The 18,792-nt window shown below is 41.3% G+C and overlaps 2 protein-coding genes across 2 annotated transcripts in view; one reads left to right on the top strand and one right to left on the bottom strand.

Annotated features, from left to right (window-relative positions):
* LOC126198607 (protein groucho) overlaps window positions 1-17,032 on the bottom strand; it is a 755,742-nt gene extending 738,710 nt beyond the window's left edge. Inside the window, exon 1 of the mRNA XM_049935059.1 lies at window positions 16,686-17,032. Coding sequence (XP_049791016.1) covers window positions 16,686-16,721 — 36 coding nt within the window. The 5' untranslated portion in view covers window positions 16,722-17,032. The remainder of the gene's footprint in view (window positions 1-16,685) is intronic.
* A 468-nt stretch (window positions 17,033-17,500) lies between these two features.
* The window catches only part of LOC126198619 (protein fem-1 homolog CG6966), a 150,336-nt gene continuing 149,044 nt past the window's right edge, over window positions 17,501-18,792 (top strand). Inside the window, exon 1 of the mRNA XM_049935074.1 lies at window positions 17,501-17,732. Coding sequence (XP_049791031.1) covers window positions 17,655-17,732 — 78 coding nt within the window. The 5' untranslated portion in view covers window positions 17,501-17,654. The remainder of the gene's footprint in view (window positions 17,733-18,792) is intronic.

The following is an 18,792-nucleotide window of genomic DNA, read 5'->3' as shown; positions in this document are numbered from 1 at the left end:
AATTTTACATTTCTGAATATTTACAACATGTTGCCAATCACTGCAGCTCTTCCAATCTTATCAAGGTCCGAGTGGACATTTGATCAGATTCTTTTCTGTTATTTCTAGGTTAATAACACGTTTAGAATACGTGAATACACAAAATCGTTCCGATCATAAAACCGAGTACATGAATCAGTGAGACTAACCAACTTGTACGTCCTAAACTGTTAACAGGAATGTGCTTTCTGCATTTGTCTCATTCCTCCTATACTCTGACAGCTGACAGGTCAATCAACAGCGGTGATACTGGTACTAATATGTTTCTTTGAAAGATGTGAACAGGAAAAAGGTAATAATCATATGAACTAAATGGAAAGATTTCTGTCCCCCACTTGTAAGGTGTTAGCAGTTTGCTATATTTTTGGGCATGGCTTGAGAAATATTTGTACGTTTGCACCGTTTTTATGGTTAAGAACAAAAGACATCAAAAACTACAGGGGGTGGATGGAACTGTAGAAACTCCAAAAACACAAACATAACCAAGCCTAATACAGTGTAGGAAAACCGCTCACGTTCAAAACGGCTTCCACTCGTTCAGAATGGATAAATGCAGGTCCTGTATGGTTTTCAAGGGATCTTATACCGTTCAGGTAAAGATGATGGAGGTGGATAGCGATCACGTACTCTTCTCTGCATACACTACAAAGGCTCAATAATGTTGAGACCTGGGGACTGTGGTGGCGAGAAGCGATATGACAATTTATCCCTGTGCTCGGAAAATCAGTGTTGGATGATGCAGCTGTGTGGACAGTGCCCGTCATCTTTGAACGCATCAACACCCTTGGGGAACGAACAATATGCCATGGGATAGACAACATGACTCAAAGTGATCACATATTCCTTGAAAATAATGTAAGGAGAACTTTCGATCCCTAATTGTCACTAGCAGCCACAACTCATCCCTAAATGTATGTGTGTAGGGACAGCGGAACCAGTTCAAGGAGGGTAGCTGCGTCATCGATGAAGAGACATGCACAGTGGTGCACTAAGGATAAAGCAGGGAAGGAAGGTACTACCGTTGTACCAACGTTGCCATTTGACTGGTTTCAACGAAGAACAATGTCAACGAGTAATAAGACATTCTGCGTCAGTTTTCGGACGATATCATACCTGAAATGGAGAAAAGAACAGACTAAGAAGCCAATGATAAAACACCTAAACACTGGGGATCATCCACCAATTAGACAGCGCTCATTTAGAATGCCGACAGCTAAACGACAGATAATCGGGAGGATGTGGAGAAGATACTGCAAGAAGACATAATTGAACCTTCAGAGAGGCACTGACCCTTTCTGATGATCCTTACGAAGAAGGACGGCATGTGGCATTTCAGCATCAATATTCGATTACTGAACAAAATCACAAAGACTATGGAGATGCAGACAGGCTACTAGCACATAGAGGCTGATAAGGGTGACTGTGAGAAGACTTCCTTCATAAGTCCTGAGAGCCTCTATGAGTTCATTCGCCATTTGGACTACCTGACTCCCAGCCACCTTTGAATGTAAATCTGCTTCGTAAATGGACGACATGTCCTTGTTATCTGCATGACACTGTCATTTTTCCAAAGCCATTTGAAGAACATCTAATACGTGAGCACCATGTTCTACATTCAGACTATAAGTCTCGCCTGAACCCGAAAAAGGGCCTTTTTTGTCGCCCACGGAATAAAAATCTTGCGGCATCTAATCTATTCTGACCCAGGGAAAATTACAGCGGTCACAAATTTTCCAACTCTTTGGCACATTCGTGATATGAGAAGTTTGCTCCGAATGTGCTCATACTACCGGCAATTTGTAAAGGCATCTCCCTCGAAACAACTACCGCAGGGACACGCCAAATTTTCCTGGAACGCGGTGCAAGATAGATCTTGGCTTGTCCTTATGGAGGCGCTAACATCTTCTCCCGTTCCAGCACTGTATGACAAGAATGCCGAGACAGAACTTCACACTGAGGCTAGCGGTTTTGGGATAGGGGCAGGTCTAGCGTAAAATCAGGAAGGTGCCGAAAAGGTGACCTATTTTGCTTCCAGAGTACTCTCCAGGTCCGAGAAGAACTACTCAACAACTGAGAGAGAGTGCCTTGCAGTTGTTTGGCCCATCAAAAAGTTCCAGCTGTAGTTACTTGTCAAGCCATTCACTGTTGTGATAGATCACCATTCTCATGCCGGCCCACTGGCCCTGAAGGGTCCGCCAGGTCGACTGGCGAGATAGGAACTTAGGCTTCTAGAGTATGACGTCACAGTGGTGTACAAAAGCGGACGCAAACACATGAACGCTGACTGCATTTCACGGAGTCCTTTAGCAGTTACACAGCAACATGGACGAAATCTCAGCCATTGTAGCATTAAATGACACTGCTGTAGAACACAGGGAAGATCCAAAACTGCTGAAAGCCATAGAAGCCTTGAAGAAAGAGGAACCGACCGAAAGAGGATGCCACCAAACTGGAACTGAACTACTGGGGAGGTTCCTTGAATCGACAAATGGGAATCGATGGATAGTAGTCTGTACTGACTTCCTCACTCGCTATGCTTTCGACTAAGCTATACCAAGTGCTGAAGCTCCAAAAAATTACAATGTTCCTTGTAGAAGACATTATTTTCACGCACAGTGCACCCCATGTCATGCTCTATGATCGTAAAAAATTTCCCAGTCGTGATTAGTATGAGGTAATTTCGTGTTACGATATCTCCCACAGTATAAATGCCTACCATACACAAAAATGTTCAAATATTTGTGAAATCTTATGGGATTTAACTGCTAAGGTCATCAGTCCCTACGCTTACACACTACTTAATCTAAATTATCCTAAGGACAAACACACACACTCATGCCCGAGGGAGGACTCGAACCTCCGCCGGGACCAGCCGTACAGTCCATGACTGCAGCGCCCTCGACCGCTCGGCTAATCCTGCCTACCATACACAGACTTATGGCCTAATAGAATGCTTTAAAGATATTGTCAGATATGTTCTCACCGTATGTCGATGTCGAATAGGGAGATTAGGACACACTTCTGCCACTCGTGACATTCAAACACAACACAATGGTCAACACACTACAGACTTCATACAGCTCTTTCCGCACCACGTCACGAGGCTGTGACGACAATCGATATACTGTGTGTGTCTCAAACTTGACAATATTCAGGATGACTATGTGAAACACCTAACTGAAGAATCCAGGCAGCTCAGGAGAAAGACCGAGAGCACTATAACGCCAACAAGCACTGGCCAGTGAGATACAGGCCGGGAGATTTGGTACGTGTGTAGACAGTGGGACTTCAGAAAAAGTTACTAAAGCACTAGGTTGGGCCGTATCGTATCCTTTGTCGCATGCTTGACGTCACATTTCAAATCGAAGATAATTACCCTCCCTCGAGTAGACAAAAGTGCAGAAACGTCGTCCATAGCTTCCGTATGAAGCCTTCTTACTGTCCAGAAGGGCAGATCGGCGATGGGAGTCTGAAGAAAACTCGACGATGGTGGTGCTTCGAGGGGTTGTCTTCGATACTCATCGTAGTGATGAGGACGTAACAACATGACCAGAATGCGAAGCACCACCAGTGCCGCCATACAGGCAACCAGCGGCAACATCCAGATCCAAACAAAGTGTTGCTGTCAGCTGAAACAGCGGGTCACTGTTTCTATAGAAGATGGATCAATGTGGTGATTTCTGGTGCCATCAGTGTGGTGCAGTGGTTATCGTCACTAGCTGGCGTGTGGAGGGTCACCGGTTCAGACCGACTACAGAAAATATTTGTTATTAAGTACTTATGATTTCTGGGAGGTTCTTGATACATTTTACATTTGAAATGTTTGTATATCTGAAATATTCAATGGTTCTACAAATTCACTAGCTTTCTGGAATATCCGATATTTATATAAATAACTGCACACTCCATCTAGATCAGTTCTGTTCTGGTAGTACACAGGTTTGCTTAATAAACATACATTCAATATTCAGTGATGTATTTATTGACAATCCAGCTTTCGGATTCGGACTTGAGCGTGGTATTACAAGAATCAGAAAACAGTGTATACAGACAGAATGAGTAAAAATTTTCAGTCATCAAACATCTTCGATCCCAGAATACGAAGGGAGAGTTAGAAATGCTCACAGCGCCTCTGTGACTTCAGGCAATTAAGTCTGTAATTGCCACTCAACGCAGATGGGCTTGGAAGCCGTGTACTCAGAATTACATACCGCCATGTTAAGCGCAAATGTACGGGATGAAAGTCATTCTAAGCAGTTCATAGCTTCTTCGTAACTGCGTGGTGAATCGAAAATGTGACTCAGACTAAAGATACGGCAGCTTAATTTGCTTTTCATTGCAGCTTCTCTCTAGCAGTCATTTCCTTGCATCGTATCTTCAGAAATATGCATTAACGACACGTGTTTGTAACAATTTTTGAAGGATACAGAATCGCGGGTGACGCACAGCACTCTCATGGATGCCACTTCTGGCATGAATGCTTGTCAGCTGAGCAGATGCATCCGCTTTCGAATACTACAATCTTAAGGTTTCTCTCTATCCATTTTCCATTACTTCCACCTATGGCAACGTATGATAATAAGTAAAATGCCAAGTTGCAGCTCAAAGTTTACTGTAGGTTCTCTGCAGATGGGTAAGTCTGTTCAAAGGTCAGAAGAAGGCAATGGGATACCACCTAAAATAGTACGTTGCTTATTAATCTGGTATTAGAATCAGCCCTCAGATTGGCAACAGTTTTACCTCCTATGTTGGTTCGTTTGCAGTACAAACTATTTCAGCATCATCTTTATTTTAAGTCACAGGCATAGTGGCCATATACACAGTAATTCCGTTTCTTCTACGGCCGATCAATTAATGGTGTTTCTCTGTGATTACAATTTACAATCTGCAGCCCAGTCTAAAAGATTCTACTCCTCTAACGTACTGAAACCAAATTTGTCTGCAATGTTGAAGATACTCTGTTATAGATGATACCTTAACACTTATGGAACTGTCTGCACAAATGTTTCCCTGATAGGTATTTTTCGTGAAGGCCGTAGCTCTACTTTTCGTTGCTGATGTTACCACATTCTAACTTTATGTAACAATATTTGTGCGGTGAACGGAGTATTGCAATTTATCATCAAGATTAACGGAGACAGCCAGATTGTATGCATGTAGGACGATACTGCCTTGAAGTAAAATATTCCCATGAACTGCTGATCTCCATTTTACGACTGGTTTCACATAAATGTTAAGAACCACTGATATGAAGCAACATTACTGTACTCCAACATTCATTGCCTTCCATTTAGAACATTCTGTCCATAACTTCTCTCTTATTACAAACTGTGGCATAAAATAAAAGATCATTCATTGGTTTCAAATAAATCTTTACCTTCTGCCATGCACTTCCTCGCTTGAACTGATAAGCTTCCACAATGAAAATGTAGACAACCCGTCTTCCTCAGTCGGTGAAGCAGAGAAAAGTTCTGAACTTCAAGTAGTAGCTGGTAAGTTTAGTGGCGGAAGTCATGGTTGTAACGCCGAAAGTGAAAAATAGTTCTGTCTCTCACTCTCTCTCGCTTTCTGTCTCTATCAGCATACATGCTATCGTGATGGATGATTCAACACATTTAGATGTCCTCTTCCAACACCATATTGCAGAGTTACGAAATTCACTGTGTGTCGATACTATGCATTAAAAATGATTACAAAAAATTGTAACGAATAGCTGTTCAGGAGTTCAGTCTAGTTTCGTCACCTTGTCTCAAAAGTTACGCAAAGCACATTCCCTGAAACAAAAGAAAAAAATAATCTCTCATGTGAAAGTTTTGTACCAGTCGCCACAGATACATTAAAACTGACGTGTTATGGAGACCCAGAAACCATGCCCATTTTTCAGTTTGTGTAACAGCAATTAATTCGTGCGTATACGACCTCATCACAAAACTCGTTTACTCACCATTTTTGCGTCCATTCTGATTGGTTGCTTCCACGTAAAATCACTGCTGGCCAAATGAACACTATCTAGTATACGAAGGCCTCTTGTTCTTTCGAAGTTTTCTTTCTGTACTGCCAGTCAAATTCAGACGTTTCCAACCAAACCAATCGGCGTCGTCCCAATTACCATATCGGCCTCGTTGTTACCCTTGTTTAGAAACGTTGTACAGCGCGATGACTTCTGGGGCAACAATGATGAAAGCCACAGTCAGTCACGTGAGTTCTGATTGTCGTGACAACAAAATCATGCAATAAGTGCAAGCATCTCGTCAGACTGGGTAGACAGAACAGCAAGGATACCGTTTCTAGCAATTATATATGTAGCAAACGTCATCTTTCCTTTGCCAGCTGCGAACAGTGAGTGCTTTGTGTGTGTATGTGTTTTTTGGCTGTTTGTGTCGCCTTTTCTGTAGAATTACTTTAATGTGTTGAATATGGGCCTTTGCACAGTGTAGTGTAGTGTAGTCGTTTTTAATAATTTTCCTGCTATTAATGTCTTCTGTATTTGATAGTTTTTTTTTTTCCTACTGTAAGATTACGGTACAGGTTGTGGCTGAATTTTAGTATTTTTAATGTTGTGGTCTTCAGTCGTGAGACTGGTTTGATGCAGCTCTCCATGCTACTCTATCCTGTGCAAGCTTCTTCATCTCCCAGTACCTACTGCAACCTACATCCTTCTGAATCTGCTTAGTGTATTCATCTCTTGGTCTCCCTCTACGATTTTTACCCTCCACGCTGCCCTCCAGTGCTAAATTTGTGATCCCTTGATGCCTCAAAATATGTCCTACCAACCGATCCCTTCTTCTAGTCAAGTTGTACCACAAACTTCTCTTCTCCCCAATCCTATTCAATACCTCCTCATTAGTTACGTGATCTACCCACCTTATCTTCAGCATTCTTCTGTAGCACCACATTTCGAAAGCTTCTATTCTCTTCTTGTCCATACTAGTTATCGTCCATGTTTCACGTCCATACATGGCTACACTCCATACAAATACTTTCAGAAACGACTTCCTGACACTTAAATCTATACTCGATGTTAACAAATTTCTCTTCTTCAGAAACGATTTCCTTGCCATTGTCAGTCTACATTTTATATCCTCTCTACTTCGACCATCATCAGTTATTTTACTCCCTAAATAGCAAAACTCTTTTACTACTTTAAGTGTCTCATTTCCTAATCTAATTCCCTCCGCATCACCCGATTTAATTTGACTACATTCCATTATCCTCGTTTTGCTTTTATTGATGTTCATCTTATATCCTCCTTTCAAGACACTGTCCATTCCGTTCAACTGCTCTTCCAAGTCCTTTGCTGTCTCTGACAGAATTACAATGTCATCGGCGAACCTCAAAGTTTTTACTTCTTCTCCATGAATTTTAATACCTACTCCGAATTTTTCTTTTGTTTCCTTTACTGCTTGCTCAATATACAGATTGAATAACATCGGGGAGAGGCTACAACCCTGTCTCACTCCTTTACCAACCACTGCTTCCCTTTCATGCCCCTCGACTCTTAAACTGCCATCTGGTGTCTGTACAAATTGTAAATAGCCTTTCGCTCCCTGTATTTTACCCCTGCCACCTTTAGAATGTGAAAGAGAGTATTCCAGTCAACATTGTCAAAAGCTTTCTCTAAGTCTACAAATGCTAGAAACGTAGGTTTGCCTTTTCTTAATCTTTCTTCTAAGATAAGTCGTAAGGTTAGTATTGCCTCACGTGTTCCAATATTTCTACGGAATCCAAACTGATCTTCCCCGAGGTCCGCTTCTACCAGTTTTTCCATTCGTCTGTAAAGAATTCACGTTAGTATTTTGCAGGTGGCTTATTAAACTGATAGTTCGGTAATTTTCACATCTGTCAACACCTGCTTTCTTTGGGATTGGAATTATTATATTCTTTTTGAAGTCTGAGGGTATTTCACCTGTTTCATACATCTTGCTCACCAGATGGTAGAGTTTTGTCAGGACTGGCTCTCCCAAGGCCGTCAGTAGTTCTAATGGAATGTTGTCGACTCCCGGGGCCTTGTTTCGACTCAGGTCTTTCAGTGCTCTGTCAAACTCTTCACGCAGTATCTTACCTCCCATTTCATCTTCATCTACATCCTCTTCCATTTCCATAATATTGTCCTCAAGTACATCGCCCTTGTATAAACCCTCTATATACTCCTTCCACCTTTCTGCCTTCCCTTCTTTGCTTAGAACTGGGTTTCCATCTGAGCTCTTGATGTTCATACAAGTGGTTCTCTTTTCTCTGAAGGTCTCTTTAATTTTCCTGTAGGCAGTATCTATCTTACCCCTAGTGAGACAAGCCTCTACATCCTTACATTTGTCCTCTATCCATCCCTGCTTAGCCATTTTGCACTTCCTGTCGATCTCATTTTTGAGACGTTTGTATTCCTTTTTGTCTGCTTCATTTACTGCATTTTTATATTTTCTCCTGTCATCAATTAAATTCAATATTTCTTCTGTTACCCAAGGATTTCTAGCAGCCCTCGTCTTTTTACCTACTTTTTAAATCCGCTTCAATTTAGTTGGTTTTGGGGCATTAGGTGGTCAGAAAATGTCTGTGGGAGATGTCACTCAGAGTTTTGAGATGTTCTCAATATCTTGAAAGTTTCTGCATGTTTTCACCATGTATAATGGTTGACAAGAGGGGCATGTAAGTTCATATATTGCATTTTCCAATATCCTACCAACGGACCAAAGTCTGCCTATAACTAAACCTCTGCGCTCATTCCATTCTATATTACCACAAACATATTGAGGTATTCATATTAATTGACTAATTCCAGTTGTCACTCTTTAATAGTATAGTCTAGATACTACTTTCCTCGTTTCGCAAAGTGCATAATTTCACGTTATGGACATTTTAAGCACGTTGCCAATCTTTGCACAACTTTAAAGCATCTGACTGAATATTTGTGCAGCTATTTTCGGACAATATGTCATTGCAGATATCAGTATCATATGTGAAAAGTGTGAGGTTGCTATTAATATTGTCTGCCCAGTCATCAATATACACACATCAAAAAATGTTTTGCATCACCCCAGTTCCCAGAACTTCTGAAGACAGACGTTAACTGTGGATACTGTATCACATACACAGTCCCTTGACTGTTCAGATATGTCACTAAACCCGCCCAAAGATGTAAACAACCATGCGCCTATTACACGGAGGGGTCCCGACAGCCGATCAGTTCCAGTCATTCCATCAGGAAGGAGGTGCGCAGCTCATGTTGTCTGTAGTTCAACCATGCCTAGACTGTCAATACCGCCGTTCGCATTGTTACTTTGTGCCAGGAAGGGCTCTCAACACGTAAAGTATCCAGGCGTCTCGGAGTGAACCAAAGTGATGTTGTTCGGACATGGAGGAGATGCAGAGAGACAGGAAATGTCGATGACATGCCTCGCTCAGGCCGCCCAAGGGCTACTACTGCAGTGGATAACCGCTGCCTACGGATTATGGCTCGGATGAACCCTGATAGCAACGCCACCATTTGGAATAACGCTTTTCGTGCAGCCACAGGACGTCGTGTTACGACTCAAAGTGTGCGCAATAGGTTGCATGATGCACAACTTCACTCCCGACGTCCATGGCGAGGTCCATCTTTGGAACCACGACACCATGCAGTGCAGTACCGATGGGCCCAACAACATGCCGAATGGACCGCTCAGGACTGGCATTGCGTTCTCTTCAACGATGAGCGTCGCATATACATTGAAACAGACAATCGTCGGAGACGTGTTTGGAGGCTACCCCGTCAGATTGAACGCCTTAGATACACTGTCCAGCGAATGCAGCAAGGTGGAGGTTCCCCGCTGTTTTAGGGTGGCATTATTTGGGGCCGGCGTACGCCATTGGTGGCCATGGAAGGCGCCGCAACGGCTGTACGATACGTGAATGCCATCCTGCGACTGAGAGTGCAACCATATCGGCAGCGTATTCACGAGGTATTCGTCTTCATGGACGACAATTCGCGCGCCCGTCGTGCACATCTTGTGAATGACTTCCTTCAGGATAACGACATCGCTCGACTAGAGTGGCCTGCATGTTCTCCAGACATGAACCCTATCGAACATGCCTGGAATATACTGAAATGGACAGTTTATGGACGAGGTGACTCACCAACCAATCTGAGGGGTCTACGCCGAATCGCCATTGAGGAGTGGCACAATCTGGACCAACAGTGCCTTGATGAACTTGTGGATAGTATGCCACGACGAATACAGGCATGCATCAATGCAAGAGGATGTGCTACTGGGTATTAGAGGTACCGGTGTGTACAGCAATCTGGACCACCACCTCTGAAGGTCTCGCCGTTTGGTGGTACAACATGCAATGTGTGGTTTCCATGAGGAATAAAAAGGGCGGGAATGATGTTTATGAAGATCTCTATTCCAATTTTTTGTACAGGTTCCAGACTCTCGGATCCGAGGTGATGCAAAACGTTTTTTGATGTGTGTATAACATGAGGAGCAATGGTCTCAATACACTTCCCTTGAGACGACTCTCCATTCCAAGATAATATGCTTCCTACCAAGAAACCTTCAATCCTGTCACAAATTTTGGTACCAATGTGAACTAAATTTGGCAATTAGTGTTGTTATGATTCTGAGTGAAAGACTTCTTGCAAGTCAAATTCTGCACCTACCTGAGTGCCTCAGTCCATCGCTTTTGGATTTCGCATGACCGATGTTTTCGTACTCCATACTGATATAGAACAAGTCCTATTGCGCGAGATACCTCGTTACTTTTGAGTTGGGAACATGTTCTAGGATTCTGAAATATATGGATTTCTGAACTTAAGTCTCCTTTCCAATTTTCTTCTTGGTCTCCTTCACAGCTTGCACAATGTACAGATTGAATAACACTGGGAATAAGCTAGAACACTGTCTCACTCCTTTATCTACTACTGATTCCCTTCCACGCTCTTTGACTTTTATAACTGCAGTCTAGTTACTGTACAAGTTGCTAATAACTTTTTGCTTGTGTACTTTATCCCAAACAACTCCGGAATTCCAAAATTTGTATTTCAGTCAGTACTGTCAAAAGCTTTCTCTAAATCTACAGATGCTATAAATGTAGGTTTGTCTTTCTGCAGCCTATCTTCTTACAAGGGAACCTCCCCATCGCATGCCCCTCAGATTTAGTTATAATTTGGAGCAGTGGATAGGCATTGAAAAACTGAACACAGATCAATCGAGAAAACAGGAAGTAGTTGTGTGGAACTATGAAAAAAAAATTGGAAAAATATACAAACTGAGTAGTCCATGAGCAAGATAGGCAACATCAAGGACTATTTGGGCTCAGGAGCGCCGAGGTCCCGTGGTTAGTGTGAGCAGCTGCGGAACGAGAGGTCCTTCAAGTCTTCCGTCAAGCGAAAATTTTACTTACTTTATTTTCGCAAAGTTATGATCTGTCCGTTCGTTCATTGACGTCTCTGTTCACTGTAATAAGTTTAGTGTCTGTGTTTTGCGACAGCACCGCCAAACCGCGCGATTAGTAGACGAAAGGACGTGCCTCTCCAATGGGAACCGAAAACATTTGATCGCAAGGTCATAGGTCAACCGATTCCTCCACAGGAAAACACGTCTGATATATTCTATACGACACTGGTGACGGCATGTGCGTCACATGACAGGAATATGTTGTCGACCCACCTAACTTGTACACTTGGCGAATGGGTAAAAAGATTCCTCTACCCTGCCCGATTTAGGTTTTCTTGCGGATGTGATAATCACTCGCAAAAAAGTGATGAAAACATAAGAGTTTGTCACATAAACTGAAAATAAAAATTAAACTTTTCACTCGAGGGAAGATTTGAACCAGGGACCTTTCGCTCCGCAGTTGCTCACGCTAACCACGGGACCACGTCGCACCTGAGCTGATACTATCCTTAATGTTGCTTATCTTGCACATGGACTACTCAGTTTGTATATTTTGCTTATTTTTTCCTAGTTCCACACGACTTCTTCCTGTTTTCTCGATCGATCTGTGTTCGGTTTTTCAAGGCCTATCCACTGTGCCAACTTATAACTAAATCTGAGGGGGGTGCGATGGGGATGTTCCCTTGTTAGGTAATTCGTAGTGTCAGTACTGCCTTGTGTGTTAATATGTTTCTCCAGAACTCTTAACTGATCTTTATTGAGGTCAGCTTCTACCAGTTATTCCAATCTCCTGTAAATAATTCGTGTCAGTATTTCGCATCTGCAACTTTTTAAGCTGATTGTCCAGTAATATTTACTCCTGTCTGTAGCTGCTTTCTTTAGAATAGGAAATATTACATTCTTCTTGAGGTTGTTGGGCGTTTTTCTTGTGACACGTTTCTGAGGGAATGACATCCATCCCAGGGGCCTTGTTTTGACTTGAGTCTTACAGATTTTTGTCAAATTATTTTCCCAAACCGTTATCTATTTTTTACAATATTTCCTTCAATTTTATTTTTCTTATATAGAGCTACATATTCCTCCTACATTGTAGTCCTCCTTTCTTAGTGCAACCTTTCCATGCGAGTTCTTTGATATTCACACAGGTGTCTTTCTTTTCTTCAAGTCTTTGACTTTCCTATACGTTCATCCATCTTTCCCCTAGTCATGATTCTACAGCCTTGCATTCTTTGTATTGCCATTTCTGATTTTCCACTTTGCATTTACGGCCAGTCTCATTTTTGGAGATTATTAGTCCATTCCTTTTGCCTGCGCATTTGCTGTCTATAACTTCTCCTTCCATCAGTTATATTATGTATCTCTTATGTCAACCAATGATCTCGATTAGGCGTTTTCTGTATGCCTATTTGATCTTTTGCTGCCTTGACTATTTCATTTCTTGGGAGCTAACCACTCGCCTTCTGTTGTATTCTATTCCTCTGTTTCAGTAAATCCTTGCGTATCTACTTTATGCACAGGATAAGCAACCTTTTGCAATTCGATTCGCTCCTCATTTCTCAAGTTGCTGCTCGACTCCTTTTTACACGTTTCCGATAATAACTTACTGTCAGCTGTTGGAAACTATTCGTAATTCCGCCACTGATTATGCAGCATAAGTAGTAACAGCCCGACACAACATCTACATTCACAATCAATTTTCTATGTAAATGCTAAAGGCTTTTCCATTGCCAACCTGGTCTAAACAGCATCAAAGTACCATATCTGATGTTTATGACAGGCTAGATAATCTTTTACTGTAATGGATCGTCTGATCCGCAGTAAAATCGTTTGCACGCTCGATTATTGAAAGTAATTGAGTAACCAGAATTCCTTGCGTATGTATGTCCTTCTTGCATTAACGGAACATACGCCAGCGAAAGTACTGTCTTCTGCGGTTACTTAGCAACTAGTCTAATAGCAATACTGCTGTGTCATATCAACATAAGACGCAAGCCTAATGATTATACTGCAACTAACTCATGCAACACACACACACACACACACACACACACACACACACACGCGCGCGCGCGCGCGCGCGCGCGCGCCCTATCAGAAGTAGTGGTACACTAATTACAAGTTTGAATATATATGTCCCTACTATGAAGTTTGTGACCAGTGGCAAATGAAATGTACGACCAGGTCGTACACAACGAGGATGGTCAAGCAGAATTAAAACTAAATGAAGTAGCACACAAAATACGAAGACATAGAATACAGAGGCATGAAGCAAACGTTTTATGCCTGTATCTTCTATACGTAATTACTCTTTTTAACGTATTACGCGTAAGAGTGACACCTCTCTTCATGATTTTCCATTCCTGAAGAAGTACCGGAATTCCGACAACTGTTTGTTGGCTTAATATGCTGCTCTCTCAGATGCCTGCTCTGTTCATCTAATAAAAAATAGCTGGCAATGCCACATTAGAGCCGTTAACTGTGCGACAGATTATTGTCTTGCAGAAAATGGGCGACGATTTCTCAAGTGTTATACCCTCTTTTCGTGATAACTTACACATCATATACAAACAAACGACATGATTTCTCTTACAGAAGGTGGATAAAAATATCCTCAACTTGCTGTCCCTTTAACTTTGACCGACGGCTTTTAGTCAAACAAGAAAATCTTTAGCTCTTTGACTGTACACTGCACTATCGAAGGGTTTTCTTCTTGGTTACTCTGGAACTAGATCCCAGGTGCATTGTTAATACCCCTCGATTTTTGTCTTGAAAAAGATATACCAAAATTAGTGAATGTTTCAGCGCCATGATAGTGGATATACTTGGTATTAGGAGAATCAGAACTATAAATATACTTTAAGAGGGGTTGAGTAGCACTCCCCAGTCAATATGTCAGAATAATACGGACGAAAATCCGTATGGAGCTTATGTAGCTGTTACCACTGCAGCGGACTGTTGAATTAACAATCTGTACAAATCTTCTGATGCCTAAGTTGGTTTACTAGCGGCAGATAAATTCAAAAACCTGTAGTGAAATGTCGATATCCCATTACAAATGAAAATCACTTTAGAAAGAAGTGTGAAGCAGCCGCTGCAAAAGCACTCACATAACCTCTCTCTTCAGACTAGTTAACAATGGAAAACTTCACTGACAATGTAACCAGGAAAAGTAGAAGGAAGCTGAAAGTTATAACACGCAGAATACCATGGTCATGGTAATATACAGTGTGACACAAAAATTATGTCCCTTGTGACACATAAGGGTACACCAGAACTCCACCGACAAACTTTCAGAGGTGGTAGCATGGACCAAAACGAGAAAGAAGTTTAGTGAACATACCTTAAGAGCTATGAAAACTTTATCTTCGATATTGTGAAACAAATCTGTTCTACTGCAAGCTCTTTGCTTTCCAAAACAAGATAAAAAAATTGTTTAGTAAACATATGCTCTAAAACGTGTACCTTACGTGCTACGAGAACTTGTTCATCATCGCTACTGTGGCTCTCAAGGAACGCATTTTGGAGCCCTTGTTTGTTAGACTATTTTTTCTTTGGTCCGTACCACTACCTCTCAACATATGGAAAGCGAAGTTCATGCAATAGAAGAGATTTGTTTCACAGTATCAATGATAAAGCAGGGAACATAGGTATACATTTCAGAGTACATGTTCACTTCAATTCTTCCTGTTTTGGTCCATGCTACTACCTCGGAAATTGTCGATGGAGTGCTGGTTTACCCAGTTCTTCCTATGGGGTATGACTTGAATCACCCTGTATTGTGCAGGATAGGGAAAAATCTGTCACGTTTGAGGTCCCTAAGAGCCCATGTATGTTGCTTCCTGTCACGGATGGCTCTGTAGTCCCAGTACAATCCAAGTAGCCTAGTTACATCTTCATTTCACCATGTTTCAAATTTAAGGTCAACGGCCAATTTCGGATGGTACGTTTTTCCGGTATGTGCTTTTCGAGTAACCCAATAATTTCTTGTTTACATAATTAATACCCTATGTGAACTCTCTTGGTATGTCTCAGTTGGAAGCGCACTGTGCATGCCAATAACACTGTAACTGATTTACGGATGATCTCCCAGGAAGATATGTATTGTAATGAAAACAGAAACGACGAATTTTATCGTCTTCTTTAAGGGGCGAACACTTAACAAAAAATGAAAGATACTCGAGCGATGCTAGATGGAAGATAATGCCTTCCTAAAACAAAATATGGAAACCATGAATCAAGAAAGCATCCAGCACTTTAAATTCTCAGAACTGAAAACTGAAGTTTGTATAGCACGGTGTGATCGTGACTTCACCTATACTGGAAGAAATGCTGTGTATGAGATTTAACTGTCTTATCGGCAAGCACATTTTCTCAAGCAACAGAAATTAAGCCATTTTCAGACAATCCACTTGATATTAAATTCCCACATTTTCTTAGTTGTGCATCATCCATGTAAAACCAAGTAAAGTAAAAACCAAAACACGCGACAATTTCTACTTTGTGACCTATCCGTGATCACCAAGCTGAGAGCTACCACTCCTTACCCTCTACATTTCTACCATTCTTCCACCATCCGTCATCACATCTCTGATCCTCTCATTCCTTCGACCTTTTTTTTCCCTTCATTTCGACGCGCGAAGCAAGAGCCCTTTGTTCTGCTGCGGCTGCCCGCCACCTTGTTCTATCGTGGCTCATCACGGCTGACCCGGAGCTTGTTGCTGGAGCCTGGGTGGGGAAGAGTGAGAGATGGAGAGAGGCGGCGGAGAGGAGAACGCAGCGGAAATGAGAGAAACAGCGTAAGCTAGAGTGGTAACTACTCGAGCTTGCAAGGAACAATTTAGTAAAATGAGAACGAAATTTATTGTCAGTGTCTGAGCACAATGTTTATTTACTTATAATTCGGCAAATAAAGCTCAGTTCATTTTTATGAACATCCTTTCTGTAGCTAATCTTGATGTTATAAAAGAAAAAAGAAGTCCATGAAGAAACGTTTTCCTTCTTACTAACTTCGCTATAATTAGCAGGCCCTCACGGAATGAATGAAGGAAAACATACACAATAACATGCGTAATGTATGTATGTAAACAAATGAAAACTCATGTGTGTGTATTTCACACAATAATTACGTATTTTAAATACCGCCAAATGCTTTAAAATCAACACGTCTTAATGGCTGGGGCAAATGGATTGTTCAACAACCGAAGACACACATATCTTCTACAACAAGAAACAAAATTTCCTTTAAAAGAAGTAGTAAACAAAACAGTGACTTACCGCGGCAGATGGATGTCTAGCCGGGGCAGGATACATGATGAAACTGTGCACAAAATACACACACGGCTATATGCCAATTGAAGAAAACATCACCTCCACATATTACCACTTTCGGCAAAACCGCAGGTTGCTGAACCCACAACACCGCACACGAAATATTTTACTGTTGTCACACTTTTCCGTTACCAATAATACGAATTACTTTGATCACAATTACATTTCACAGTGCCAAATAAAAATACACTCATTATTCTTTTCGTTTATTCCATTAGGTTGCCGATTTTCATTCAAATATATAGTTTTCGCACTCTTAACGCGCACAATCCATTGTTCCACTACCGCCACCGCCAGATACTTTGCTTGTAATGGCGTATATCCCACGTGGTATATTGGAGAGAAACGTCACATATTTCTCAGCCAATGATCAGCCAGAACTGCAGAAGCCCCGCCTGCTGGTGGAAGAGTGACAGGTCCCCTTCAACTCCGCGTGGAGCTGAGACCACAGACCATAAAGAGTCAGCCAGCACACTTCCACTACAGCTAATGATATCACTTATTGTACCTTTCACTACGTTAGTCGACGTTCAGTTATCTCTGGTTTCAACATAATTTGTGCAATTTGTTGCATATTTCTTCAATAAAAATGTTGCTATATGCTCTATTACAACTTAGTGGTATTTTTATATGTGCGTTAATTACTTTTATTTTCACTAATGAAACAAAATGTAAAGTTAGTCTTTTCACTGATACCTATTGTCAGAATTTTTCGAGGAGTGGTATTGCTGAGCTGCTCAAACTCTTTGGGCTGAGCAGCCTGGCAGTATGGTGGAGACCTCTGGTGAGGGACGTCCGAACCAGGTGCAGACCATATTGTGTTTTTATTCCAGTTTATCCGTTACAGCTGCTGAGGAGAGCTGCAGCGGATAAAATTAGGGAATTATTTTGATTTGTGAACCTGGGCTGTGGAGTATGTCGGAAAATCAAGAAATGGACATCAAAAATTTTGTATTCAATGCAGCTAGGGATGGCAGATTACGGCGACTGAAGGTAATGTTCTGAAATGTACTTATGTTTTTAATCACACGACTGCCACTTTATCGGTTCCTAAATATTCTGTCGTCATTATCAGATCCCATTCTCCATGAATTTCTAAGCTGTTACTGTTCATACGATTGTAATCACTGCATTTCGTAGATGTTGTTTTGTTCGTGTTTAACACCACTTTAACACATGCAAAACTAAACGTTAGTAGCAGACCTTATAATAGTGCCACAATTTAGTGCTTCAAAAATAAAATCATTTTGCAAACAATGCATGAATCGGTTATTAGTCCGTGCCAGCTTAGTGTACAGCATCTCTGGCATTTGGTCTGTACTCTATTTATTAGTTCGTTTATTTTATTTTACTTTATGACGAAGATAGAAACTGAAGAATAGTGATTATGCAAGCTGATCTGACAAGTCGTAATTGTAGATTCATTGTTCACGTATCCAGTGGAAGACAAATGAGGTAGACGTTTTAGGTAGTCCAGTTGAGGTTATGTGCTATTGTTATCAGAGTAGGAAAATTCCTTAGTCACAAGTTCATTAAGCCTTGAATGAAAACAGCTTCTCACCAATTTCATTGGGACAACTTGATTCGTATATTGCCAATTCTAAAGATAAATTTTCATTTGATGTAGTTCTTGCAAGAGTTCGAATTTGACCTTTTTTCCTCAATACTGCTTTCCTCGTAGTGAACGGCGTATATTGTATTTGCGAGGCATGTCTTTTGTGTGTAAAAAATAAAACTATAATATGTTAATTGCCTTTAAGAATTCATTGGCTACTACCCATCTGCGTAATTGTGTTTGGCGTTTCATATATTTTCGTCTCATTTCTTTTCGTATATGTTGATAAACGTACGGAGTTGTGCGATTAGTAGTGCATACATTTTTTGCTATTGTTTAGAATTATTATTATTGTCAGTTTGACAAACACCCACTACATATCATTTTACTGGAAACAGTTGCCCCCTCCTGTCGGTTTGCCTGAGTTTGGTTGCTGCCGTATTTTGCTGTTATGGGTGATTAATGTCGTGAAATGATACACACGAACGTTTCCATTCA

The sequence above is a fragment of the Schistocerca nitens genome, chromosome 8 (genome assembly GCF_023898315.1).
Source record: "Schistocerca nitens isolate TAMUIC-IGC-003100 chromosome 8, iqSchNite1.1, whole genome shotgun sequence".
Taxonomy (NCBI): Eukaryota; Metazoa; Arthropoda; class Insecta; order Orthoptera; family Acrididae; genus Schistocerca; species Schistocerca nitens.
This window is presented reverse-complemented; position numbering and strand designations above follow the sequence as displayed.